At 54.4% G+C, this 27874-nt stretch overlaps 1 protein-coding gene and 1 long non-coding RNA gene across 2 annotated transcripts in view; both read right to left on the bottom strand.

Moving 5' to 3' along the window:
• The window catches only part of PEPD (peptidase D), a 112087-nt gene extending 103623 nt beyond the window's left edge, over positions 1 to 8464 (bottom strand). Inside the window, exon 1 of the mRNA XM_060650929.3 lies at positions 8383 to 8464. Within this exon, the coding sequence (XP_060506912.1) occupies positions 8383 to 8399 (17 nt within the window). The 5' untranslated portion in view covers positions 8400 to 8464. The remainder of the gene's footprint in view (positions 1 to 8382) is intronic.
• Positions 8465 to 19107: 10643 nt separating this feature from the next.
• On the bottom strand, positions 19108 to 21689 carry LOC144614663 (uncharacterized). Its single transcript, XR_013552651.2, has 3 exons — positions 21416 to 21689; positions 19826 to 19863; positions 19108 to 19434 (listed from the first exon to the last, which is right to left on the bottom strand). It is a non-coding gene; the product is annotated as an uncharacterized LOC144614663 (long non-coding RNA).
• Positions 21690 to 27874: the final 6185 nt, after the last annotated feature.

The raw sequence follows: 27874 nt of genomic DNA, 5'->3' as shown, positions 1-27874 counted from the left end.
ACAACACTGGATCCCTGCCCAGTGCCTTCATAATGCTGTCTTCTCAAGTCACAGACCCAGCATCCTGGGCCGGGACACCCACCTGGCCCCAGCACACACACACACACAGGACACCCAGTACCAGGGCCTGAAGTGAGTCTGTGCCGAGGGGATCATGGTGAGATGGACTGGGCAGTGGCAGCCCTCAGGGTGCTCTCCTGAAGGACCCACATCACAGGAGAGCAGGTGGATGTCTCTCCCCACCCCCACCCCAATCCCCTCTACACTGAGAAAACAGCTCACCCTCCCAGCACCCACCCCCCCAAAGCCCACCTGCCTCCAGACCCTGCATCCCATGTCTATTCCCCGGTTGCTCCAGCCTCAAGTTTTCCCTCTCAGGATCGCTCTTTGTAACCAGTGTACAGGAACCTCACCCTTGTAAAAAATAAATAAGTAAAAACACTTAGTTCCCTTGACCGCAACGCCCCTCCAGCAGTTGATGTCTCTGTCCCCTTTGCAGAAAATATCCTCTGCAGTCACTCAAGTCCACTGTTCTACTGCCCATGCTCTCCTCGATCCCCTCCCTGGCCTTGGCCAGGTCACAGTGACCCCTGCTCCTGAACCTGCACCCAAAATCCTTATGTGGCTTCCCAGTCCTCGCCTAGCTTCTGGGTTCCTAGGCACCTGGGGGCCACTCTTTCCACAGCCACCCCCCACCAGGCTCAGGCTCGCTCCCCCCTCAGCGCCACCTCCAGCTGGAGGAACCCCTCTCCTGCCTGGACAACCACAGGGGACTCTCCAGGCTCTCTCAGTCCCAGCTTCCCCCACCCAGAGGGACACTCTACAATGCAAATCGGAGCAGGCCCTCCCCTGCCCACCCCCTCTGCTACCCAGTGCACTTGGCCCAGAGCTACCAGGCACTGAGGGGATGCAGCCCCACTCTGCCTGCACTGGCACTCCAGTTCTTCCCCAAATGACAAGAACACTCCCCAGGGGCCTGGATGGCTCCCGTTCTCACTGTATCCGGGCCTCTGCAGAAACGGCCACACTTTCCAGAAGCTTTCCAATACTCTGTCCAAGACTTATCCCCTACTCTCCTCACTCCTCTCTAGAGCACAGGGCACTGCCTGACATCATTTATTCACTTGCTCATGGTCTCCCCAGGTAAAACGTAAGCTCTAGGAGGGCAGGAACCTCACCTTCTTTCTGAAAGAATGACCAAACGGAGGACAGGGGACGGAAGACAGAGGTAACATCCTAGCAAGTGTGCTGGGGGCTAGGAAGGCTGCCGGGCCAGGCCCAGGGGGCGGCAGGGGAGTCAGGCAAGTGCATGTGGTTTGTGCCCCAGGGAAGGGGGCAGCAGGTGAGCACGCAGGCCCAAGAGGGCAGAAATAGCCCAGAGCTGGTTGAGAAAGAAGGCTCTGCCAGGGAACACAATGAGAGCCGGGCACCGCACTCACCTGGCCATGGCCCCTCAGAGACGGGGACACATGAGCAGGTGACACCCCCATGCACATCATGGCTTAAAAGCCACCGCATTCTGGTCTTCCCCGGCTTTCCTCTTTACACGTACAGCTCTCTCCTCTCTCCCCCCACTTAGCACCCTCCAGATCCACTTTCCCTGCTCCGCCCAGGTCCCCCTAGCACTTCAGTAAGGCTCCAGGTGGATTTAGCCGCTGGGAGGCAGGGCAGGAGACTAAAGGGTGGAGGGAGGACACAGAATCCATTCCCTCCTCTCCCTGGTGAAGCTGGAACCTGATGGCTGGTGGTCCCGCCCCGCAGGACCACAGCTTGGCTTCCCTGGCTCCTGACCAGCTTCCCTCTTCTCTCCCAGGTCCCCTTAACCTGCCCACAGCTCTGTAAACTGACCCTGCATGAAACTCTCTTCATCACCCCTTTGAGTGAGGCCCTGCCAGGTTCCTGGCTGAAATGACACATCTACCTTCTTTTTTTTTTTTTTATTTTAATTTTTTAATGTGTATTTATTTTTGAGAGAGAGAGAGAGAGAGAGAGAGAGAGAGAGAGAGAGTGTGTGTGTGTGTGTGTGTGTGTGTGTGTGTGTGAGAAAGAGAGAGAGAGCAGGGGAGAGGCAGAGAGAGAGAGAGAGAGAGAGAGAGACAGAATCCGAAGCAGGCTCCAGGCTCTGAGCTGTCAGCACAGAGCCCAACGTGGGGATTGAACCTGTGAACCACGAGATCATGACCTGAGCCGAAATCAGGTGCTTAACCGACTGAGCCACCCAGGTGCCCCGACACATCCACCTTCTGACACATAGGCAATCTGTATGTACTGGTGCTCACTGGGGAGGTCCGCCTACACGCACAAGAAAGTAATCCCATGGAGACAGATCTGGGCCTGCTCTGGTCACTGCCGCCCCAGTGCTTAGCACTCCGCTTGGCACACAGCAAGTACTCAATAAATATCTGCTGAGTAAACAACGGTCACAATGTGGGGCCACCCACACAGCTGTGCAGATCAGAAGTTGCCACGTCGGCTCCAGTGGGGCAGGAAGCAGGACCCTTGGGCCCACCCTGGCCCAGAAAGGGAGGAAGGGTCACACACACCCCACACGCGTCGACAGGGCTAGAGCTCCCCACCCCAGTCCCTGGGCCTCGCCCTTACAGAAGGGTTGTACAGAGGCCAGGACTTCCTCTGAGCTGGGCTGCTTTTCTGCTGTGCTCAGCCACAAGGATCAAAGGGCAGAGGTGACAGCTCGTGAACATGCCTGCATCCCAGCTGGCCATGCAGTCAGGAACCGAAAGTGCAGCCACCAGCACCCGCACGGCCCCCCACACTCTTTCCCCTCACTCAGCAAATCCCAGGGAGGGGATGGCACAGGGAAGAACCTCATCTCTGCAGACTCCCCAGTGGCCCAGCGGGAGCATCACTAAGACACTGCTGCAGGTGGCCTCGGCCAAAGTCGCCCGGATGCACGAAGACTCCATAGCACAGCTGGCTGAAAATGCCCAGTTGCAGCCAGCACCCATCCCCTCGCCCGGCCCACCTCATCCCCCACCACTCCTCACCCCTCTCCCTGACCCTCTCTCCTTAAAAGCACCAGACACTAGCTCCACCTGGCCTGCCACCATGCCCCCACCAGGAAGGCTCTCAGAAGAAGAGCTGGGCTTCCTCTTGTCCAGAACCTTCTGAGAGGCCTACATGTTTCAGAGCATCTGGACTGGGACCTTCTGGCCCAAGGGCCAAGCAGCCCAGAACAAGACAGGTAACTTGCTAAGAATCCTGTCTAGGAGCATCAGCGCTGTTATTGTGAAGAAAACGTGCAATACTCCCTAAGTCTCCATGGGGCTCAGGCCGAACGGAGAAGGGCAGCCCAGGCCAGCCCAGGAGCTGCGGTCACTCGTTACTGTAGGGCACCCCCAGAATCAAGGCTTATAGAGACGCGCCCTTTGATTTTTCCTGATGTAAACCAACCCTCTCCCCCCATCCCCAACAGAACATGGGGCCCAGAGCCAGTGCAGGTGACTTCCCGCAAGCTCAGCAAAAGCAGCACCAATAAAACGCCTCCACCTGGTTTCCACTGGTGCTTTCATGGATCCCCAGAATTGAAAAGGCAAAAGCCAGGTCATTCCCAAGTGCCAGTGTAAATAAGCCAGCAGAGGCTGGCACACCAGCTCTGGGGCACCGGAGAGACCCAGAGAACAAACTCCGGTCCCCACAGGCCAGCCCACCCCTACCAACCGCCAGGGCCCAGGAAGCAGCCAGTGACCAGGAGTGGGGCCAGCCTCGGGGAGAGTGTGACGCTGTTGTCCCTCCAACCCATTCCTGTCCCCCAAACCATACTGAGCCACCCCTTCCTTTGCCTCAGTGGCCACCTGTGGGGTTCTCACCCACGGGGGATTCACCCATGAGGATTCACACACAGAACTTAGGGACTCCATCTTCTTGGGTGGGGAAAAAGTAGATCTTTCTTGCCTTTAACCTCTCATTCAACTGTATATTTTCTTCAGTTACTATTAATGTAAGGAACTAACCACAGCAGCATCAGCAGTGTATGAATCTGTCACAGTAACAATCATATGTGTTTTCCTATCATATTACTGATGTCACGGGATCTCAAAATATCACTCTTGGTCATTGCTACTTCATAATTAGGGTGGTCATTAGGCCTGCTGTTTTTATGACTTAATGTGTGAATAAAGAAGCATATATTACTATACAGTAAATTTATTAACATTTTGATAACTGTATTTCAATGTAATTAGTTTCCCTTGTAATTCTCTGTATTTTATTTTATGCATTTAAAAATTTTTTTTCATGTTTATTTATTTTTGAGAGACAGAGAAAGAGAGCAAGCGAGCATGAGCAGGGGTGGGGGGGAGGGGGGCAGAGAGACAGTGAGACACAGGATCTGAAGCAGGCTCCAGGCTCTAAGCTGTCAGCACAGAGCCCGACTTGGGGCTCGAAACCACAAGCTGTGGGATCGTGGCCTGAGCCGAAGTAGGACACTTAACCGACTGAGCAACCCAGGAGCCCCTATATCATGCATTTAAAAACATGTTGAGAAGGGTGCACAGGCCTCACCAATGGGCATGGGGTCCACGGCACAGAAAAGGACAAGATCCCTGCACTAGAATGTAATGCCACTTCTAGATGGGGCCCACACTGCTAAGTTCCCAGCAAGAAAGACCAGCCATGGGCCTCTGCTTCCTCACCCTCAGCCTCCGGCTTGGGCTGGGCCCCAAGCCCACTGGCTGGCTGTCAGCAAGGGCAACCCACTCACCCTGGCTGGAGGGGCCTAGAGGCAGCTGACCAACACTCCCCCACCCTGCCTCCCTCTTTCCCGGGAAGGGTCAGGGGGGTCTAAGCATACACAGAGACCGAGAGAGAGAGAGCTATGGAGTCAGGACCAGGCCTGGAAAAGAGCCAGAGGAGGGCAAAGGAGCACTCAAAGGCCAGCCTGCCTCCCACAGACCCACCCACCAGCGTCGGCCTGACACCTCTTCTCCAGGAGCAAAAGGTTCGTATCAGGGTGGGGACAGGCTTTGATCCAGAACCTGACTCCTCCAGTTACTTTCTCTCCCTAAAAATGCTGACTCCGGCATGACCTATGACCAACAGATACACACCGAGGGCAGCTCATCTGCTTTTCCTCACTGGCAAAGGCTCCCTGGGAAGCAGCTCCCTGGGAGCCACTCAGTTAAAGAATTAAAGGTATTTCTTGGGGCGCCTGGGTAGCTCAGTTGGCTAAGTGTCCGACTTCGGCTCAGGTCAGGATCTGGCTGGCTGGGAGTTCGAGCCCCGCGTTGGGCTCTGTGCTGACAGTTCGGAGCCTGGAACCCGCTTCGGATTCTATGTCCCCCTCTCTCTCCGCCCCACTCCTTCTTGTGCTCTGTCTCTCTCTGTCTTTCAAAAATGAATAAACGTTAAAATTTTTTTTTAAGGTATTTCTTCATCTTACTTGGAATTCTGTCCCCACCCCCACCCCCCACCACATTTCCTTTCCTCAATCACTGAGAGCCTCCTTGCAAAGCAGGACGGCACAATGGATTAATTTAAAGTTCCCCTTGGGGCACCTGGGTGGCTCAGTCGGTTAAGAGTCCGACTTCAGCTCAGGTCATGATCTCGCGGTCCATGAGTTTGAGCCCCACGTCAGGCTCTGGGCTGATGGCTCAGAGCCTGGAGCCTGCTTCCCATTCTGTGTCCCCCTCTCTCTCTGCCCCTCCCCTGTTCATGCTCTGTCTCTCTCTGTCTCAAAAATAAATAAATGTAAAAAAAATTTTTTTTAATTTAAAGTTCCCCTTTTATTCATTAGGCATCATGTCACCCAGCACCAATCACAGGGTGGCCAAATGGGCCTGAAGGTACAAAATGACCTGATCCCTGGGATCCAAGGATGCCAGAAGAGGCATAAAGGGAAGCAACATCTCAACCACAACTGGCAGGTGTGCTGACACGGAAAAGCATCCTGCCAGTGGAGAAAACTGGGAATCTCTGGAGTTCTGAGCAGGAAGCTTGTATCAGAGGTCAGGAGGGAGGGCAGTCAGGAAAGGTTTCTAGGAGGAGGAATCATCATCTAAGCTGGGCCTGCACGTATGTGAATAGTTACATCGGAGGCCAAGGGCACTCCAGGGCCAGCAGGTGAGTGGGCACAGCCAAGAAGAGAAAGGAAAAAGCCAGGTGAGGGAGGAGATGCAGGCAGCTCTGGCTGCAGCCAAGTCTCATCTCTGACCACGAAGGCTCAGGCATGGCTCAAAGAGGGGGCACCAAGTGCTATGGGATGAGGGGTCGAGCAGGGAGGGAGGGCTTCAGAGCAGACCCTCTGGGGGCTATGGGACCCTCCATCTCATACATGACGTCCCTGCCCAAGCTGGTAGGACAGAGCGGGGTCAGCCCTGAAACACTCCCCAGGGGAGCTTTTTATTGCACCTGGTCTTCTAGTTGAATCTGAGATGCTAGTTTAGGGCTTCCGGTGCTCCCCAAATCACACGCAGCACACTCCAGTCCCTGAGACTCTCACAGCCTCCCCTGGCCCAGGCTCTGGAGGACCCTGCAGGCAACCAAATCCGACCCCCCGAGGAACCCATGACCATGACTTGATGGCATAGTGCCTCATTACGTCTGACACCCTGATCTGTCTTGTGTGTGCAGATGGGCAGAATTTTGCTGGAAACACTCAGAACCTACCCCCCTTAAAGAAGCTGCTAGGGTTTGACCTCAGATTCAAAGTGTCCGGCAGGATAGTCCCATACCACGGCCTGGGATGGCTCCTGCCAAGGAGGCCCTGTCAAGCTCCGGAAGCTCCCTGCACTTCCAGTAGTGCACCTCTCCAAGAACCCTGTCATTTTGTGTCACCTCCCTCACCACCCAGCCCAACCCCCCCCCCTCACCAAGGCCCAGAGGATCAGCTTTGCTGTAAGAGCCCTCCTTCCAGGATTCGGCCAGCTCCAGGCTCACGCCCATCCAAACAAGGAGTCTGGCTTCTCTGTACCTTCTCTGTACCTCTGGCTTGCTCTGAACCCAAATGCAGCCCCTGGAACTCGCTGTGACCACCTAACTAGCCCAGATATAAAGACAACAGACCCACATCTGGACACTGGCCTACACTTGCTCACTCTGCTCCTTCAGACAGGGTCATAGGCTGGGTTCAAGGATCTGACCCTGGGTTTTTTAACACTCATCTGGGATTGTGCATGCACAGTTCTCTGCCTGAGGGGCACCCAGAGACTGGTACACACGTCATCCATTAAAGGTCGGCCCAGTACTGTCCCCAGAATACAGCAAGTGACCAATAAATGTTTGATTTGTATGTCCCAAGCTCTCTCAACCTTGGGGGCTACTTGAGGGGGCCATTTTCTGTTGCCATTCTCCCCGCCTTCCAAAAAGAGAAATGCAGTCAGTCCCCACTCTGATCTCAGTTCCTAGCACGGCATTTGGGGCAGTGCCCCCTAGCTATGACTTCCTCTCCTAGCCCCCAGCACCACCGGGCCCATTTGCCCTACCCATTACTGGGCCTCCCCTTGAACTCACACACAGTCCAGGGTAGCAATCGTCTAAAGAGCACATACGATTTGATTAAACACTTGGATAGCTCCAGCCCCTCGGGACAAAGTCTGGAGAAGCCAACTGGGACACCACGCCCTCCAGCACAAGGATGCACCCCACTCTCCCCTGTCCCCGGCAGTCTTAACTCTCAACCTTTGTCACTTGCCCTTTGTTCAGATGTTCCCTCCTCTGGTACACTCCTCCCAATGCTGCAATGAACCCATCTGTCCACGCTTCCTCCCAGCAGGACCACTCACCCATTTTTTCCTGCAGAATAATTTAGGAAGCACCTACTGCATGCAAGGCACTTACTAGTGAGATCCAGGAGTGAACCAGCGAGAGGCCCTGACCTTCCTTTCAAATGAGAAGACGAGAAACAAGTAAAATAAATGTACTATATAGTTTATCAGGAGGTGATAAGGGCTGCAGAAGTAAGATAAGTGCTGAGGGAAAGCGTCTCCGAGGTGACGTTTGGGCCCCGAAGGAAGCGGGAAAGTGGCCCTCCCGGGAGGGAATTCCAAGCCCTTTTCAAACACCGCTTCCTCCCGGGAGCACTGCGTCCCGGACTCCGGGGCAACGCTGCCTTCCCATCTGAGGGTCGTGGCAGTGAACGCGCCTGCAGACGCGAGCCCCTGCCTCGGCCACACAGCCGGGCCGCCACGCGCGCGGGTGTGTCTGAGCGCCAGGGTGATCCCGAGGACCACCCTGCAGCGGGCAGGGGAGCTCAGCTGCCCCTGACTCGGAGCGCGCAGCCAGCCCCCCGCGCGACGAAGCGCGCTGTCCACGGCCACGCAACTCAACCAGCGGGGCCGCCGCCCGGCGGCGGGGGCTATTGACCGGGAGACCCAGGCCCCCTCTCCGCGCCGCCTGCCAACGGCCAGGGACAGGAGCAGCACTCACCCGGTGGCCGCCGCCATGTTCGCTCGGCACCAGCGTCACGTGAAGTGAGGCATCAGCTGAGCCCGGCCAGGTCCCACCGCCGGAGGCAGGGCCGGGGCGGGGCCGGGGCGGGGCCGGGGCGGGGCCGGTTGTCCACGCCCCGCCCCCTCCAGCGTCTAGCTCCTGGAGACCCAGAGGAACTGAGCCTGCAAGAGAGGAGGATCCATCTACTCACCGGCAACCCGCTGTACTCGAGGGGCAGGGCCGGAGTAGGGGGCAGGGGTCTTTCCAGGGTAGGAGGGAGTGTCCCCAGGCCACGGATACCTTGATTCAACCCCCACCGGGCGTCTCAGCGCCCACCGGGGAAGGACACCCTGGGAGAGAGAGAGAGACCTTGACCCAATCTAGGGACAGGGAAGAGGTGGTAACTGTAGCTTAAGAAGGGAGATGACCTGAGCAGAGGCCAGGACTACCGGAGTAACCAAAAAGTTCAGTGTCCAGGAGAGGGGATGTGGGAGTGAGAGGTAAGACCTCAGAGGTAAGCAAGGGTCAGATCCTGTAGGGCTTTGGAGACGGGTCTGGGAAGTTAGGTCTGGTAGGACCTTTTCAAGCTCCCTCAACTGCAGGATGGAGAAGGGCCCAGAGGCAGGGAAGCCAGTGAGGAGGGCTGGGGAGAAGTGGACACAAGGAGGGCACAGTTCAGGAGGGAGAATCTACCAGAAGGTGTCTCCCTTTGCTCTGCTGGGCACTGCTGTTGGGTGCAGGGTCCCCCAAAGAGTTGGAGGAAGGGGTGCCAAGGAGGGAGATGGGAAGCAGATGTTCTAAGGGAGCAACGTAAGCTGCAGGTGTTCTGGAATAACAGTAATACTAACAACTACTACCAACAGGTACAGAGCACTTACTGTAACCCAATGCTTTGCAGAATTAGCTCACTGAGTCCTCACAAGAGCTCTGCGCAGCAGTCTCTATTCTTAATGCCTTTTAACAGATGAGGAAACTGAGGCCCGGAGAGGCAAGTAACTCACTTGAGCTCACGCAGGAGGCGAGTTTATGCAGCCACACCCCTGACTAGTTACCCATGCTGGCTCTGTCAAGGAAAGGGGCCCAGGGCTGGGGTGGGGTGCCCCTGGGATCCTGGGCCACATGAGGGTGTGCATATGTGTGAGGTCAGGAAGTAGAGCCCAGCACAGGCCCACAGGGATCCTGACCCGAGCCCCCAACTGTCTCAAAGCTGGAAGTAGCTTCTGGTTGGAAGACTTGGGTTTGGGGTACCTCTTGTTTCTTTGACAAGGATGTGGGTCACTGTGGCCAGGCTGGGGGGCCCCAGAGGCTATGAGATGGAGAGGGAGAGAGAGCTACTATGTGTTCCCACAAAGCTGGGAAGAGAAGAGGGGGAAGAACCAAGCCAGACCATAAGCAGAGTGGGTGACACAGCATGGCCACTTTGGATCCCATCACCACCCCCGATTGCCTCATCTGTCAGGTGAGATCTAATGGTACCACCTTGCAAGGCTGTTGTAGGGTTTCATAAGCAAACCTCCAGGCATCGTTAGCCTGTGGCACAGCCGAAGAGGTCAAAGCCGTGAGGAGGAAGGCGGCACCTCCAAACAGCTCTTCACACCTCCCTGACCCAGTTAAGACAGAGGAAAATTGACGGAAGAGGGGACCCCCATCCTCCCTCCCCCTTCCTACTACATATATAACAGTTCTCAGGGGTCTCTGTCCCCCAGGTAGGACTCCCCCAGAGAGGGTCTATCAGCCCCCTTGTGAGTTTCCAGGGAGAAGAGCAGAGGTACCAGGCTCTATAGCTTACCACCTGGCCCTGGGCCCCCGAAATGTTGAACCCCTCCTTCAGCAGTTCCTCCACCTTCAGCCAAGGAAACTCAGTTCCCTAAAAAGAGACACTTGTTAAAATTAACAAAGGGTGAGCAGAATGAGCTTTTCATGTTCCTTTGTAGAAGGAACACCTGCCCCTGAGCTAATTACAACCCCTCCACCATTTCTTTTGACGTAAACTATGTCAAAATTAAGCCAACTGTCAGCTCAGAGTGTTTATTAATATGAAAAAGAAGCAATTATCCTAAACATCCACACAATAATAGAGGGAGGGCACCTATCAACTCAGTGAAGCTCCCTGGTGTGTGGGTAGTAATAGGAGGGCCCTGCCCGTGACTCCTGTACACCCAGGCCCGTCTGGACTGAGGCCTCTCCTGCCAGTGTCACAGGAGCCTGGCCTAGGGGACCACCCGTCACCACTCACCCCTCCCTCCCCATCAGAGGCTCTGGGAGGACTATTCCCCACCCCACCTCCACCCCCCACCATCTGAGCTCCGGCAGGGCTGGTCCCCACCCCCACCCTTCCCCATCAGGAGCCGGGGCTCCAGGAGATGCAGCCCTGGGAGTGGGAGAAGATTGCATAGTTACTCATGCAGGGCAGATCCGGACGCTGTTGGGAGGCAGGAGGCAATTGGAGAAAGATTGATTTTAAGGGAGTTGGAGCAGGAGTGTGTAAATCAGCAAGGGAGAACACTAGGCAGCACGCTCAGGCCTTAAGCGATGTCATGTCCGAGGTCACAGGCCCTTGGCTGAAACAGTCTCCCATCGTTGTGACCTACGGTGTGTGTGGGGGGGTGGTGTTTGTGCTCGGCCATCTCAGCAGCCAGAGCATCATAACTCTCCAGAAGTGCCCTGCCCCAGCCAGACACTCACCAGAAACCTGGTCCCAGGAAGGCTCCTCCTGGGAGCTTCTGTGACTCCTTTTGTCCCTAAGACACTGTGTCCTTCCAGGTTTCCCTGCTCCGCCCACCCCTCTCAACCTAGCCACATGTTCTTGCAGCCCCATAGACACTGATGACAGTTGGCTGCCAGGCGATGGCAGCCCCAGCAGCGTTGGCCAGCCAGATGGACACGTGAGCCACCCTTGGGGCCTTGAAGGGTTGTCCCCTGGCAGAGCTGGGACATGGGCCCCGTCCATCTTTGGCTGCATACTGAGGACACTGGTCTGCTGGAAGGCTCTGTGGGACCACGCTGGAGGTGGCCTGGACGCTGGCTCTGACCCTGGCTACCAAGCTGTCCCCCTTGGTGCCACTCTGTGACTGGTCACACTATGAGGGGTCAAGGCCCAGACCCTGCCCTGGATGTCCCAGGACAGAGGAGGAAGAGGAGCCCACCATCGGGAAGGCTGCTGTTTCCTCCTGCAATCAGTGGGGGGGGTTCCTGATTCTGGGCAGGAAAGCAGGGGGGCCAAGCTTATGTGTGGGGCTCGAGCTCAGGAGGGTCACAGGATGGACCCAGAAAGAAGCCAGCAAGAGACCCTGTGCCAACCACATGGGAACACCAGCCTCAGGGTGTGGCATGTGACATGGGGTGTCATTTGGGGTATCCTTGATCGTTTCGCTTCTGCCAAGAACGGAAGACAGGGCTCAGAAAACCAGCACCAAATAGACTGAACAGAAGGAGTAGAGGGGGCGGGAATGGCACGTTGCTACCCGACCTCTCCGCCAGGGAGGAAAGATGGAAATGAAATGCCGGGAGGCTGCCTCTCCATCACCGCACTGGCAGGTCCCAGCCTTCAGCCTCTGCAAAGTCAGCAGGGGTAGCAGCCGCAGGCCTCCCACCCACCCCACCCCCCGAGGCCTGCGTGGCCAGCCCCTTCCTCCAGGCCCACGCCAGGGTATCACCCCCATCCGCCAGCCCCCCACAGGAGCCCCCACATCACGGCACACTCCGCCTGCCCTTCCTCCCCACCTGCCCGCCTGCGTATCCGTCTTCCTGCAGAAAAGAGGCGGCAGCGGCTGAGGGGCCCTCCCTAGGAAGCCCGTCACCACGTCAGATGAAGTGGTCCCTGCTGAGTGCTTTGCCAGGGTCTACGAGGCAATTCAAGATGAGAAATGGAATGGTGGCTTCGGAAAGGCAAATCATTCCAACAGCACCTTAAAAACATCGACGGAAACAAGCTCTTTGTGTGTGTGTGAAAATGGGGAATATATTGTTTTTCACTGTTTGGAAGACTGTTTTCTCATCTTGAAATCACAAGCTGTTTTCTTCCAGAGAGACTTATAAATACATCCAATTATCGACATTCAATATAGGAAATAAAGTTCTGGAATGGTTTTCTTCCGTACACGCGGAGTGGGCCGGCCAGGTTGCGCAGGTGATAATGACTTTTATTTCTTGTGAGTTGCATCCGCGCAGAGTGGCTGGTCTCTGCACCTTTTATTGCTTTCACCTTTATTACATTTGCCGTGTTGTGCTGGGCTCTTCATTGGTGTAACCTTATTACCGCTTTCAAGATCTTGATAAAAATGAATGAGAGTCCTAATTTCAAAAGTAGGAGTGTGGGGTCCCAGAGCAAGGGGATTTGCTTAGGTGGCTTGTGTCCTGCAGAGAAATCTCCCTGGCGGGGGACGGCTCTCCAGCTGTCCAGCTCCAAGTACTGAACTTGTTCTGCTGACATTCACAATGGCCCTCTCCCATATTCCGGTCGGCGTGGCATTTTAAGGAGGGCACGTTTGGCCCTTCATGAAATCACCCCCAGACTGTGTCCTCAGCGGCCATTAACCTATCCATGCCACCGTTAAGGCTGGGGTCACCTGTGGCTCTGCCTTTTCCTGACCTCATGCCTATCACCCCTTCCTCTTCAGTGCCTTGTCCCTCCCATGCCTCTTACTTCCTGAGGGCCTTTGTCACCACACCCCCATGTGACTGCCAAGGCTCCCCGGCTGCCTGCCTGCCTTCAGTCTCTCCCCATTAGGAGCCCCCATGCTCATTAGGATTCTTGGTAGCAAACAGCCCCTGAGTCTGTCTATCTCAAGCAGAAGAGGGATAGAAGGATGTCAGGCAGCACATTTGAAGGAGAGGAAGGCTCAGAAAACAGGCAGGAGCTGGGCGGTTGGTAGCCAGACCAGGCCACACCACACGCTGCTGCCCAGGACCCTTGCCACTACCTCTGCCCTTGGACATAAACTTGGACTGACACAGTATCCTGGCTTCCCTGCCCCCCATGGCCAAAGCCCTTGACGGGCAGTTCAGCCCATTACAAAGTCCAAGCCTTGTGCCCACTCTGGCTATCTCATCCCTTTCGGCTTCAGGGCAGGGGGCAGAAGGGGAGTGTTGGCTACCTAGCATCTCACCGAGGCCCATTCACCAAACAGGCGGGGGTTAGATCCTGCTATGTATACACAAAGCCTTATGACATACAGTGATGGCTCAGCTTGAGGACTAGCAACTCCTCCTCAATGAAACCTTGAGAAGTCCACAACTTGGACAGACTAGTCCTGAGTATTGTGAGCCAAAAGCCTAGAATGCAATTATTTCCATTTCAGCGCTGTGGGGAATAAGCTTAGAAATTCCCTGGGCTTACACCAATGGGTTAACAAGGCATAAAGAATTACAAAGCCATAGGGTGTTCTCACCCAAGCTTGAGTGAACAAGAGAAGACCCCCAGAAAGAAGGGGGGGGGCAAAGTCCCCAGAATATGCCACAAAGGTATATGAGGTAAGCGAGATTAGGCAATTCAGGGCGAAAATGTCCCCCAGTTTAGTACTATAGCAGAAAGCTGCTTTCACAGGAAGGAAGGACCAAATTAGGTAAGCTGGTAAATAGGACTACAGACCGCTGCTGCTGTGGGTGATGCTGCCCAGAGCGGAGCTGATTAACAAAGGAGAAGGTGCCTTGATGACCCTGAGGTTATTCGCCCTATCTGTCTTATCCCCTAGGCTAGCTAAGATAAACAGACGCGGCGCCTCCTGTCTGCCATTAACAACCATCTGCCCATCTGCCCGGCGCCAGGATTTTGTTTTATATTGACCCAAACCCCAACACCGTATATCTTCAAACCCCCTTTTCCCTCATGCCCATGAGTTAATGTTCACCGATTGTCTCTTTGTGCACACCCATTACGTTTGTAAGCCTTCTGATCTTAATAAATACGGAGCAAGGACCCTTATTCGGAGCGCTTGTCTTTTCTGGGACATTAGTCATCTCTCGCTTTAATCCTGCATCCCGCTCTTTAGCTTGACAAGAGAGAACTTTAGACTCAGAGTCTGTGACACAGCACAAGTGTGAATTTCTTGTTCCATGGTTTTTATTTTCAGTTTACATGGGAAGGTGTACAATCTTCACTTCTTCGGCTCTAAAGATCTTTCCTGGAAGCCCTGCCTCCGTCTCACCGACAAACAAAGATCCCCACATGCAAAGTGGCCCATTAGAAATCACGTCGTGTGGAAAGAAGCGCGTGGCCTTCAGAGTCAGAAGCTTGGTCCTCTGACTTCCTTCTCTGGTCCTCACTCTTTCCATTTGGAATTGGGCCCAAGATGCCTTTGCCTCTGTATGGGGCAGTTCCAGGGGTCAAATGAGGACTTGGGAGACAGTTTATACAAATGTGGCAGTAGTCACTTGCGTTATTATGATACTTCTTATTAGAGAACATTTACACACGGTGGTTAGGAATGTACAATACCAGGTCCAGTTCCTGGCTTTGCCGTTTACTCACTGTGTGGCATTAGGAAAGTTACTCAACCTCTCTGAGCCTCAGCTTCCTTGTTGGTCAAGTGGGGGTGATGGGTCTCAGCCTGGAGGATTGTTGAGGAGATGAAAAAGGGTGGTCCTATGAAACACAGCACAGCCCCTGGCTCATGATGGCCACTATCCTTATTTCAATGGTCAGGCAAGAAATAGGGGCATCAGGAAAGGACTAGGACCCTTATCCCATGCCCTGTGAGGTCACTCTCAGCCCTGTCCACCTACAGAACACTTTTACACAAATAAGTGAATCTATAACCCCAAGGCCAGGTGGCCAGGGCTCACTCCCTTCGGGAGGACTGGCTGGCTGAGTGCTGGGGCTGCCTGGCCACCTTGAACCAGCCCTGGGCTCCCTGTATGTGGGCTGGCAGTCCAGCCAAACCCAGGGATATGGAAGAGCATCTTGCAGGGAAACTGAGTGAATGGGGAAAACTGCAGGATGGTGTTCCTGGCTGCACCCCGGATCTCTGACCCAGCCTGGAGCTTCAGTCTGCAGGGCTCCGCTAGGAGGCACGGATTTACGTGTAGGGAAGAGGGTCTGACGGGAGGTTTGTGAGAGGGGCTAAGGATGTATAACAGATTGCAAAATTGGCCTCAAGTTCTTGCTGCGTCCACCCCCCTGCTTAGTGATGCTGTGGCCCCTCCCACCTGGAAGTGGGGTCTATTTCACCAGCCCTTGAATCCGGGGTGGCCACTTGACTTATCTTGGATAATAGGATGTTAGCAAAAGCAGAGGCCTTCGAAGGTGCTCGCCTACTGGGGCTCACCCTCTTGCAGCTCTTGGATGCCCTGCCACCTTGTAAAGACGCACTAGCTACTCTGCTGGAGTGTAAGGTGCCTGTTGGACAGCCTGCATACAGCAGACATAAAGGGTAGGTTGGCCTAGATTATCAGCCTCCAGCCAACCCGACGGCTGCGTACCGATGCACGAATGAGTCCAGCAGAGACCAGTCGAGCTGGCCCCTGGAATCCTGAGCTATACAAATGACTGTTTTGAACCATTACGTGGAGTGACCTGTTGTACCAGTTTATCAGAACAGACACAGGGCAGAGGGAGGAGATCCTGGGGCTCTCCCTACAGCCGGGGCCGCGGACAGATGCGGTAGGGGCTGTTTTCACAAGGAGCTCTGGGGGATGCAGGTCCAAGCAACACTGTGGTGGGGCCCTGAGGAGAAAGTGTGACGTTCACCTCACCCCTGCCTGGAGCACAGCCTAGCTTCAGCTTGGAGAAGGTTGCAGGGACGCTGATTCTGCCCCAGCACTCTGTGGTTGCACTACCGTGGGGGCCCCAAAAGGCACCATTTCCCAAAGCTGCTTTTCTGCAGGCGGCTGGGCAGTGGTAGTGTAGAGAAGTGGGCAGCAGGCTTGAAGCACAGGAAGTGGGAGAACGCTGTGAGCTTCTGTAAGAATCCTTCTGGGGACCCCTGGGGACACCTGGAACAGATTTTCAAGGAGACTGGCAGGTCCATGGAATAGAGATGGGGTTGGAGCCAATTAAATCGAAATGATTCTGTCGATGGAACAATGTGTGCACCAAAAACCAATCAGTGAGCCTGGCCTGGGGGCTTGGCCTGCGCTGTCACATCCCAGAGCAAGGCTGGCATGGGGCGTCCACTACATGGGATTGTACCGGGTGGCCTGGATGCGTGCCTGAGACACGTGACAGTCAGCAGGGAGTTCACCCCTAGGTTAGCCTTGCTCAGACAGACTCAAATTTCATGGGTGCCAAGCATATGAAGACAAAGGTCCTGCTGCAGAGACACCTGCCCAAGTCTAAGGCTGGGACTGTCCAAGCTGAGCGCCCTCCCTCACCTCTGAGCACTAGCCACTATATTCTGAGCCTCTTTGACAGAGATTAATAGACACTCCAGAAGTTGCCACTGCTGTGCTCAGTCCAGACAGTAGCATGGTCTCTGCATCAGATGTCAAGTTCACCAGTAGTCTGATGAGCCAGCTGGGGTCTCGCTCCCCTCCCCATTTTTTTCTGAACATTCCATTCAAACAGGCTTTGGGAAAATCACAATTTTATTTCCAGATCTCAGAGATCAATATTTAGGGCTTGAGGGAGAATTTACTGGAAATCATCTCGCAGTAGAAACAGCAGAGGCAGGAGCTTCCGTCCATGCGGCTTCCCCGAAGACGCGTCTTGTCTCAGTTCCCAGACCACGAATTCACCTGTAGGACCAAGCAGTCCGCCAAGCACCGGGGGGTCTCCCGGCCTCCTCCCTCCCGGGTGGGCTGCCAGAGCCTCAGCACCAGTGTCGGTCGGGGGACGGCAGCCGGGCCTTTCTTCACAGAACTCTGGGAGGGGAAGGGACCGAAAACTTGCATCAGGCACCACCTCTGTTTGAGGGACAAAGAGGCCCAAACCGGGCTTGAGAAGAGCTCCTGAAATCTTTGTGGCTGTTCCCCAAACTCTGGTCTGCAGAACCGGCCGCACAGAAAACCAGTTTTAGCTTTGGATCTGGCACCAAGGGCAGACTTTGTCACTTCTGTCACTAGGGGACACTGGCTATGTGAAAATTATGGGCCCTTTCTTCCGGGTTCACATCCTCTGGGGACTTGGACAAGCTCCAAGCTCCTTCTGTGTGGTTTTGGGGGGTGGGGTTGCAGAGGCGGGTAACATTCAGGCCACCCCTCAGAGATCCTGACTGGCTGGGCTGAGGGGGGCCCTGCCGGCTGCCCCTCCAGGGATGAGGCGTAGGCCCTGGTCATCGATCCTGAGTTCATCGGCCTCCAGCACCCACACACTTATCCCCTTTCTTCCCCGCAGTGAGGGCCCTGCATGCCCAAGTCTCCCTCAAGTCCCGCTTCCCTGGGAGGCCCATTCCTGCCCTTCCCACGGCCTAGTCAAGAAAGTTCACTGGCCTGGCCAAGGCACCTGTGGCACCCAAAGGGGGCCCCAGCCTGCTGGCCCGAGAGCCCGCTAGCCCATCACTCCCCTCCAAGACTGCCATGAGGTAAAGCTTGCTGAGACAAATGTTAAGAGGCTGTGGAGAAATAAATCGAAATGGCCTCTTTGGAGAGCACTTTAGAAATATCTATTAAAACCAAAAAAATTAAAACGAAGCTTTCTGACCCATAATTGCAACTCTCATGATCTACCCTAAGGCTCCCCCTCCACATGAGCGGGAGGAGATAGAAGCCAGAGCCCTCACTGCAGGATTATCTGTGATAGCGAAAAATTGAAAGCAATCTGAGTTCATAACTCTCGCCAGCTCGCGTGCTGTGAGAGCAGTTAGAGGGAACGTTCTAGATCTACAGGTATCCACGTGGAGAAATCTCAACAGCACTTTGTGGAGTGAAAAGCGAAGGCACAGAGCATACCTTGTTATGTCGTTAATGTTTACAAACCCATAAAACAATGGACTGTTCTATGAATTCTCTGTGGGCACACGTTTATGTTGTAAAAGCACTTACAAGGTCTGGAGGAAGATAAAAACCAAAGGTTGTCTTCAGGGAGTGGGGGAGGGTGCTGCGAGAGAAATCGAAAGGGAATGCAACTTTATTTAGTGGTCTAATTTCCTAAAAAGGAAAACATAATCATGCGTTTGTGTTGTCAAAAATAAATAAAACTACTTTAAAAAAGAAAATGCCTATCTCTGGGGCCCCTGGGTGGCTCAGTCGGTTGGGCATCCGACTTCAGCTCAGGTCATGATCTCACACTCCGTGGGTTCGAGCCCCGCGTCAGGCTCTGTGCTGACGGCTCAGAGCCTGGAGCCTGCTTTGGGTTCTGTGTCTCCCTCTCTCTCTGCCCTTCCCCTGCTCATGCTCTCTCTCTGTCTCAAAAATAAATAAAAACATTAAAAAAAATTTTTTTTTAAAGGAAGAAAATGTCTATCTCAAGGAGGCACCGCAACCTGTAGGGGTCCCTTGCAAACTGAGGAGCTTGTTTTAATCCAGAATCTGTTGGAGGCTCCCAGCTAGCACTGGCACCCCCTACTCTGGCCCATCCCCACCACTGTAATTCCCTCCCCACACCCCGCTCCTGGCTCTGAAATCACAGTCAGACTCTACCAGGAAAAGGAGGCTGGTTGGTTTGTGTTTTGACGGAAAAGGCCTGGTTATCATTTACAAGGCTCATATGCAGAGCGTTCCAGGGCAGTGCCCAGAGAATAGTTGTGATGCTGGCTGGCTGGGTCCGAGAACCCAGGGGAGGGTCCCACAGAACCAGCCAAGAGCGTCCTTGGCTTGACGCAGGGTAGATATCAAACACGAGCCAGAGAAAGTGAAAACAGAATTTATTGAAGAGCGTAAGTGACAGGTGGAGAATAGCACACGGCACATCTTGAGAGACTTGGAGAGGAGAGGACACAGAGTCTCATCGTTGCTTGGGGCTGGGGGTTTATGTCAGGGGAAGGTCTAGGGTACGTGTTCCTCCAGGAATCCGGGGTAGGGTCTGGTCAAAGGCGAGCGTCAGGTGAACAAGCGACGTTACTCCGTAAAGCACGGAAGGCGGGTGTATTGATGCTGGTGTCAGCCGAGGTTCCATGATGTCCTGGCACATGTTTGGGATCTGGCTCTTCTTAGGTGTTACCAGGTGTTTGGGGCCTAGGATAAAACTCAGAGAATGATTAATTCTCTCGCTTCTCTCGCTTATTCAGAGGCATGATATGGGACACGAGTAAATGGGGCCTAACTGAAAAACAGCAGAGATGGGGCCTTTCTAAACTGGAATCCCTCGAAAGCTTCCCTACTTCAGTTGGGTAGTTGGGGCTGCTGGGTGGGGGGACCACTCTGGCTCATAAGAGCCCACACCCCATGTGCCACCCCTGTCCCCCGCCATGACTCTCCGCCCCACCCTCCTGCCAATCTCCCTCCTAATGCCATCCCCCAACCCCCGTTTCCCCTCTCCTCTCTCCCTATCCTGACCCTTGCCCCCCAACCCAGGGCCTGCAAACTCCTCCCAAAGAGAGAATCCTCCCGCCCTTGTTTTGCAGACCTTGAGTGAAACCGGTGGCCAGTCCTCTGGTGCAATGGCTGCCAGTGAAAGAGAAACAGTGTTTTAGGCATTTACTCATCAAGAAAGGGAGTCCTCCTCCCCCTCCCCAGGATTTGCAAGACAGAGCTCAGCCCCCTCCTCCCTTCTGATTTCCAGCTTTCTCTGTGGTTTCCATGGATTCCAAGATTGCTCCCAGCACCTGAGCCCAGAGGGAGGGGGAGGGGAGTGATGGAGCAGCCCAGACAGCCAGGGGAGGGCAGGGGAAGTTGCTCAGCGGCAGTCCCCCTCAGGCCCACCTGCCTGACCCTCCTCCCAGAGAACCCAGAGGTTGGAGGGACACCTGGGCTCCCAGGGGGCCTCACTGTCTCCTCCTCATTCTGGAAACTCCAGGGCATTCCAGGAAACACGCCCTACCCTGAATGACTTCAAAGCCAGCTCACTGAGGGGCTGTCACTCCCAATAAGAAAATGCCAACTGTGGCCACAGCAAGAGGGGACAGTGTCCACACTGGCTGGTAAGGATCACACTATTAGTGAGAAGAGCCGGAGGTTTTAGGGAAGTGGACAAGGACATCCCTCGGTCAGTCTCTGTTCCGCGGGACCCAGGGTAGCAGAGAGCTCACTTGGGTTCCATGTTCCTGGGGCTCTAAGGGCTAGCTGCAGAATCTGGACCACCGGAGAGAAGGTAAAAAAAGGTTAATGATGGAGAATCACTGACCATCGTTCACCTGGGGGTATCCATCGTGCCCTGTTTAGTCCCTTCCAGAACATTCTTCACCCCACTCCCATCCTGCCAGAGCCCATGGGGCGCTGTGACTGTGGCTGCTCGGCACCCCAACATCCTTTCTCCCTTGAGCACAACTGTGCAGACCCCAAGCATGGCTGGGCCAGTGCCCCGCTCAGCCAGAAAGGCTTCAGCGGGCTTCTGGAGCACTGCAGTCAGAGCCAGGGCGGGCAGCTGCGTGGGCTACAAAAGGAGCTGGTCCCTGTGGGGCCTCTAGGCAGAGGCTGTCCTTCCTGGGTCCTCCCCCAGGCTGGCCCCAAGATCTGAGAGCTGCCTCACACCCTTCCAGTGAGGTCCTTGTCACCTTTGTTTGCCCAAGTCCACCTTTGAGAGCCCTGCCTGACATGTGTGCCCATGGGTGGGTGGTCTCCACTGGTAGGTAGATGCTTGGGAATCCATTGTGATATCAGGGACCTGCCACTATCAAGACCTCTTCGTGTTCTGCCTCAGCTTCCAGAAAAATCTCCCAGAGAGTCTTTAAAAGCTCGTGCCTGGCTTCACCCCAGACCAAGTGAATCAGAATTCCTAGAATGGAGACAGCACACTAGGATTTTTTGAAAACTCCCTGGTTGATGCTATTGAAAGTCAGGACTGAGAGAGCTTTGGAACAGAGTCTTCCCCAGATTTGTTGATGGGGACGGTAGGGTAAGGGTCCTACCTGACCGACTTCACAGTTCCCCACTGGGTCCACATCCCTCAACTCTGCTCCAGCCTCTGGAAGGCTGCCCCCGGGCCCGGCCTCCTCCTCCTCCTCCTCCTCCTTGTTCCTTTCCCTGAAATCCCAAATCCTTAAGGCACTCTGCTCACCTCTGATCCGGCAACCCCACTCCCGGGATCGCGCCCAAGGGGAAGCCTGAGCGTGTGTCTACCAGCAGGCACTGGCCAGCCTGCTGGAGGCTGAGCTGCTCCGAATAGAGCCGCAGACTGGGGCGACCCAGGGGCCTGTCAACGATAGGTTGGATAAATAAAATCGTGTTCTCATACAGAGGAATGCACGCCAGGAAGAGGAGGAATCTCAGAAGCACAGTGAGGAGTGACATCAGCCAGACACAGACGAGCACATGCTGGATGATTCCATGGCTGCCTTGCTCTCTGCAGTATTGAGTAACTGTCACAGAGACCGCAGGGCCTGCAAGCCTAAAATATTTATTACTTGACCCTTTACAGAAAAATTTGCCAACCCCTGACCCACATGGGAGGCAGAATAGAAAGAGACAGGGAGGGAAGCACAACTTCTCAATGTGTACCCTCTTTTTTATCACTTTGGTTTTTGTTTTTTTTTTTTTAAGTTTTTATTTATTCTGAGACAGACAGAGAGAGACAGAGAGACAGCACGACTGGGGGAGAGGCAGAGAGGGAGGGAGAGACAGAAGTCCAAGCAGGCTCTACACTGTCAGCACGGAGACTGATGTGGGGCTCGAACTCACAAACCATGAGATCATGACCTGAGCCGAAGTCAAGAGTCTGATGCTTAACTGATTGAGCCACCCAGGTGCCCCTCACTGGTTTTTTGAACTTGTCAATCAATGTATGGCCTGTTTACTTAAAACAAAAAATACGGTAAAAACAAAATCAATGAAAAAACATTTTTAAAGAGCACTAGAAAACTCATCTAAACTGTGGGAAATACGAATAATGGCCACCCACGACTCACAGGGCCTGGAAGGGGCATGGGAGAAACTTTGGACCCTGGTGGTGATACCGGGTTTAACTCCTCCAGGCGGCCCCATGGGCGCATTCGGTTTATGAAAACGCATGGGCTGCATAGGTAGGATGTATGCACTTTGCCCGGGATACACTTGTATACACTTTTGCTAAACATAAACAAAACATTGTAGTCATTGATGGGGATGCCCTCTGGGAAGATGGGGGAAGCATCTGCAGTCCCTCTTACTAAGGCAGGAAAGAAAAGGAACCTAAACTTTCAGGTGCATTTTAAAGTCAGCTGAATATTTGCATCCTGCTGGGGATCTGTCCCTCTCAGCCCCCAAAGCCACCTTGTACCCTACCACCTAGGTGCTGGGAGGTACAGACTGGAGGAGAGCCAGAGCAACCCAACCCCCGATCCTTGTCCCCCTGCAAGATCCAGGTGCCTTTCAACCTTGTCTTACGTGGCATCTTGACACCATGGGATGCTGGGGTCCACTCTCTCCTCCTCGAAACTCTCCCTGCTGTGTCTCCCACCTGCCCTCCCTCTGTGGAGACTCAGCCCAGCCCTCACACCAAGGGCACCCCCTCCCCGGGTTCTGCTGCAGACCATACGTTCTTGTAACTGCTGCCCGCATGCTAGCGGCCACAGCTTTATCTCCGGTTTAGATTCTTCCCTTGGTTCCATTTCTGTGTTGCCCAGTGGAATCATGGGGCCTCTCGGGAATCATCGGGCAAGACAAATAGCCTCAAACGGTCACTCCTTATCCTCCATTGTTATTCCCCACCTCAGTGACCATGCAGCCAGCTGTCCACACAGAAATCTGGTGTCACCTCACCTTCATGGATACATCCCATCTGTCACCAAATGCAGCCAGCTCTCCCCTAAATATTTCTGGAATCCTTGCCCCTCCCACACCCACTGCTCTGGAACAAGCTCCCTCTCTCTTCACCCGGGTTATCGCTAGAACCTTCAACAAGGCTCTCCGGGCGGCATCTGCCCAGGAATCCTTTAAATAAAAGAGATCTAATCTTGTCCCTCCCGGCTGCTCACAGCACTTCAACCCTTAGGCTAACGCAGGGAGGTGTCAGGCAGGGCTGCATTTTAGAATCGCCTGGAGAGCTTTTAACAATGTTGTATCCCACCCTACCCGAAAACCCCAACTGACCCCAGTCTGGGGCCCCAACCATTGGTACAACTCCTCCTGCTTCCTGCTGTCGGCCCCGTCTTTCTCTGGGCCCACCTCACCCCCTGCCCCCCTTCCCTAATTCCACATTCCTGGCACCCTGACTCTTATGGTGCCAACCCTCACCCACCAAGTACGCTGCTCCCCCAGCCTCGGACGCTTGTCTTCCCTCCACCCCCTGCAGGGACCACCTGGACCCTTTCCCTCCTCCTGTCTGCTGAGGAGTCCTTCCCCCCTGTACCCCCTGCTCTGGTCTTTTCCTCCTTATCCCTCCCCGTGGGCCCTGCTCTCTGTCTTCCCCACTAGGACCGCACTCCGGGAGGGCACTGCTCATGTCTGCCTCCGTCTCCTTGACAGAGACTCTCTCTTTGCCTAAACTCCGGCTCCTCTGACCCCCTTCTCGACTAGGCCCCAACCCTGGCCTGTAAGGGCTGCAGACCACCCCCCATCCCAACCCCCCCCCCCCCCCGAGAGACTTGAGCACACTCTGGCATGATTTCTGACAGCTCAAGGCCCTAGTCCTGCACAGCCCAGCCTCCCTCAAGGCCCTAGTCCTGCACAGCCCAGCCTCCCTTAAGCTCCTGCCCGGGAAAGCTGAAGGCTGCCTTAGAAATGTGCCCTTTGCTCCTGTCAATGTCCGAGGGTAGGGCCCCCTCTCCCAGTTTCTGGGGGAGGATAGGAACCTATTTCAGTGAGCCCCAGTTAGCAACAACCACCTGCTTTTGGCCATTTTGCGCTTCCCTGACTGCCCCAGCCCTGCTTGCTGGCCCTCCCCATGCCTCCCCCTTTAAACACCCAGTCACCTCCACCCAGAGGAGTTGAGCTCAGTTATACCCGCGGCTCTTTCTCCTTTTGTAGTGGCTACTGAGATCTGTCTTCACTGCCTTCACCTAGCCTCCCTCTGTCTCCCTTGTGCATATTCTGCTACCTTCTCTTGAGAGAAAGGCAGGCAGGGTGTAAGCAGGCTGGTTCCCACGTTTCTGTTGAGGATCTGAGGCCCCAGGCTCTGCACGTGGCCAAGCCCACTCAGGAGGGAGTGCCCCTGCCCCTAAGTGAGCACCTCAAGGATATTGACCTCCAAGGGCTGCTCTAACAATTCACCACACACGGGGTGGCTCTAAACAACAGAATTTGTTCTCTCGTGGTTTGGGAGGTCAGCACCAAATCGGGCTGTCTGTAGGGTTGGTTCCTTCTGGAGGCTCTGAAGGAGAATTGTTCCATGCCTCTTCCCTAGCTTCTGGTGGCTTGCGGAAGCCCTCGGCCTCCTTGGTTTGTGGTGGCATGGCTCCAGTCTCGGCCCCCGTCTCGCATGGCCTTCTTCCCTGGGCTGTGCCTTCTCCCTTCCTGTCCCTTATAAGGACACTTGTCATCGTGTTTAGGGCCCGTCTGGATTCAGGATGATCTCGTCTTGAGATCCTTAACTTAGTAACCTTCACAAAGACTCTTATTCCAAATCTGGTCACGTTCTGAGGTTCCGGGCGGGCATGCCTTTTGGGGACCACCATCCAACTCACTAGACCTAGGGCATGGTGGGCACCCCACCCTCCTTGCTGGTACTCACACCAGCATCACCCAGGAGATAAGACAGATTCATGGGGGAGAGGGCCAGGCAGGGAAGGTCTCAGGAGTATGGGACGGCCTGAGACAGAGGGTCTGAGAACCCCACATTCCAGCAGACAAACCCTCCCGTCCTCTGTCAACTCCTCCCCAAAGATGAGCACTCAGCTCAGACAGAGTCAGGACACCTGGGTTTGAGGCCTGGCTCTGCCCCTCTACTCACTGTGATCTCTGGCAAGCAGGTCCCCTCTCCAGGCAAGATGAGCCCCCCCCCACCCCTTGCAGCTTGGCTCCAGGACTGTGAATGCGAACCACAGTACATCCTTCTCACATCTCAAAGAGTCAGGTCTCCCCCACACATCCCAGCCTGGGAAGGGGGAGAAAGAGTGGCTGGTTGTGCCTGGGGGTGGGATGTGCCTGAACTGGTCATGAGGCATGATTTGGGGAGCCCTAAACTTCCCAGATGGTCGTGTCCCCACCGTGGTTTGTGCAGATGGCTTCTTCCAGCATCCATTGAGTCCCCTGCAGACAGCAGGGGAGGACACATGTGGCCAAGCACAGAGCAGGATGCAGTAAGCCAGACACCACGGGGAGTCCTCTGGGAACAAGGGTGGGGTTGTGAGCCCACTCAGCAAGGTGTCCTGGAAATCCATCAGTGGGGTTTGATGTCCACACAGGATATCAGGGGACTCGTCTGCATAGGAGCCCATGGGGCAGAGAGAACCCAGATGGAAACAAGAGATCCGTACCCACGACACTTGCATGGACCCCAGACCTGTCCTAAGATGTGCAGAGGATGAGCACATACCTGTCCACCCTCACCCCCACACTGAGACATGTGACCCTTCTGGTTCTGGGGTGATGCCAATACCCAAGATTGGGCCCAGAGTTGGGCCATCCACATTCTCTTGTTGGAATATTCAGGTCATGGAGTGCAGCCATGACCAGGGTGTGTGTGGCCATGTTTGTGCAGGGGCTAAGCCGGGGTGGGGGTGGTGGGGGTGAGGTGGGGGGGGGGGGTGGAGGGAGAGGACTGATACTCATTCAGTTCCAACTCATTTCGGTCTCATAACGCACTGATGACATAAGTACCATTAGAATTCCCATTTTATAGATGAATACACTAAGGCTCAGAGAGTCTAAATAACTAGCCTAGGATCACACAGCTCTTCAACAAATAAGACAGGCTTCCAACCTGGTTCGTCTGGCTTCCAAGTTGCTCTTTACCACCTCGGCCAAGGCCCAGGGCAAGCCATGAATGGCATAATGAACACATCACATGGGCTTATCAGCCAACACCAAAGACTCTGCCATGATGGTCCCCAAATAACATTTTCAACAATGGTTGTATTAGGGTTGTGGGACTGTAAGGGACATTCTTCTCTGTTTTCCAAGTGTTTGTTAATGTGCTGATGTTATCTTTAAAAAGCTAAACATTGAAAAATTATCTCCCCAGTTGCTCTTGTCGAGAGTACAGCTAGGATAATTATCATTCAGAAGCGGGTGCTCAGGGGACGAGCTGGCCATTCACAGATTCTGCAAGCCCTATTTCCCCCATTTCAATTCAGAGCGCCAGAAGATTCCACACCAGTACTGCCTTTCTGCACGTTCACGCAGAGCCGTTTCTGCCAACCCACAACTTAATGCTGTGCCCTCAGTTTCTGCTGAGGATAAATAGACACAATCCAAATGTGTAGATAGTCTCTGCATTTTCCATAAAACTGCTCTCACAGACACCATCTGCTGTGTTGTTCACATCCCTTGCAAAGATCCAGTTGACAAACCCCAATTCGTAGTGGGAGGAAACACTCTCTTGATCAACCTGTAAACTCCTGAAGAGCTCAACTATGCCTGTTTCATTCACATAGTTTTCATTGTTTTCAAATGACCAGTGCTACACTGGGCATTTACTAAGCGCTCAAGCATTATTTGTAGAATGAAAAAAATAATAATGTATTGACTTGCACAACCAAGAAGTCCAAAGGTATGTCTTGCCTCAGGTACAGCTGGATCCAGGGATCCAAATAGTGTCATTAGGTGTCCACCCTCCCATCCTTGGTTCTGCTTTCTTGTGTTGTTTGCCTCCTTTCTCAGGAAGGCTGAGTCCTTATGGCAGCCAAGACAGCCACAAGAATTTCCAAAGTTATTTCTACACACCAGCTTGTGATCCCATAGAAAGAGGGTACTTCATTCCCCCAAAGACCTAGGGAGGACTTTGGTCAGCTGGCATGGGCCACATGCACATCAAGAAACCAACCAGGAGGGCTAAGGGAATGAGGTCCTCTCATTGGCCAGGTCTGGGTCATGTCCCACCCCTGAAGCAAGGGGGAGGAGTCAGCTGCAGACCACTCTGGGACACAGAGCCTCTTCTGCCTAGCGAGGACAAGCTCTAGCACTAGAAGATGTGGAGGGAAGCTTGGTGAGTCGGGGCCACCCCCAAGCCCTACAATGCCCCAACCCCAACTCCAGATTTTTCCCCCTCTGTCCTGTACTTCCCCATCCTGATAAATGGTACAACTACCAACTATTCAGTTCCTAGAGCCTGAAAAGTTCAGATTATCCTTTGCTCTTTCTTTCCCTCTCCTGTGGGCTTACGGAAACTTGAGGCATGTGGCCACATGGGCCCAGCCACCCAGCAGTCCAGCCTTGGCCCAGCAGCTGCTTGACCAGGCCTTTCACAGCCCAGGGACAAAGAAATCATTATGCCCATTCTATGGATAAATACACCAAGGTCAGGCTGGGCTAATGATGCCTCTCCTAAGGATATGCAGAACCAAGGCAGACTCCAGGTCTCCCAAGACTGAATTGAGAAATACACCCCCTACTGCACCACACCTTGGCTTGTGGCCCTGTTTGCAAATGACCACCTGTACCA

Source organism: Panthera onca, chromosome E2 (genome assembly GCF_046562875.1).
Source record: "Panthera onca isolate mPanOnc1 chromosome E2, mPanOnc1 haplotype 2, whole genome shotgun sequence".
NCBI classification, from domain to species: domain Eukaryota; kingdom Metazoa; phylum Chordata; class Mammalia; order Carnivora; family Felidae; genus Panthera; species Panthera onca.
The sequence above is the reverse complement of the archived record's forward strand: the minus strand, read 5'-3'. Positions and strand labels throughout refer to the sequence as shown.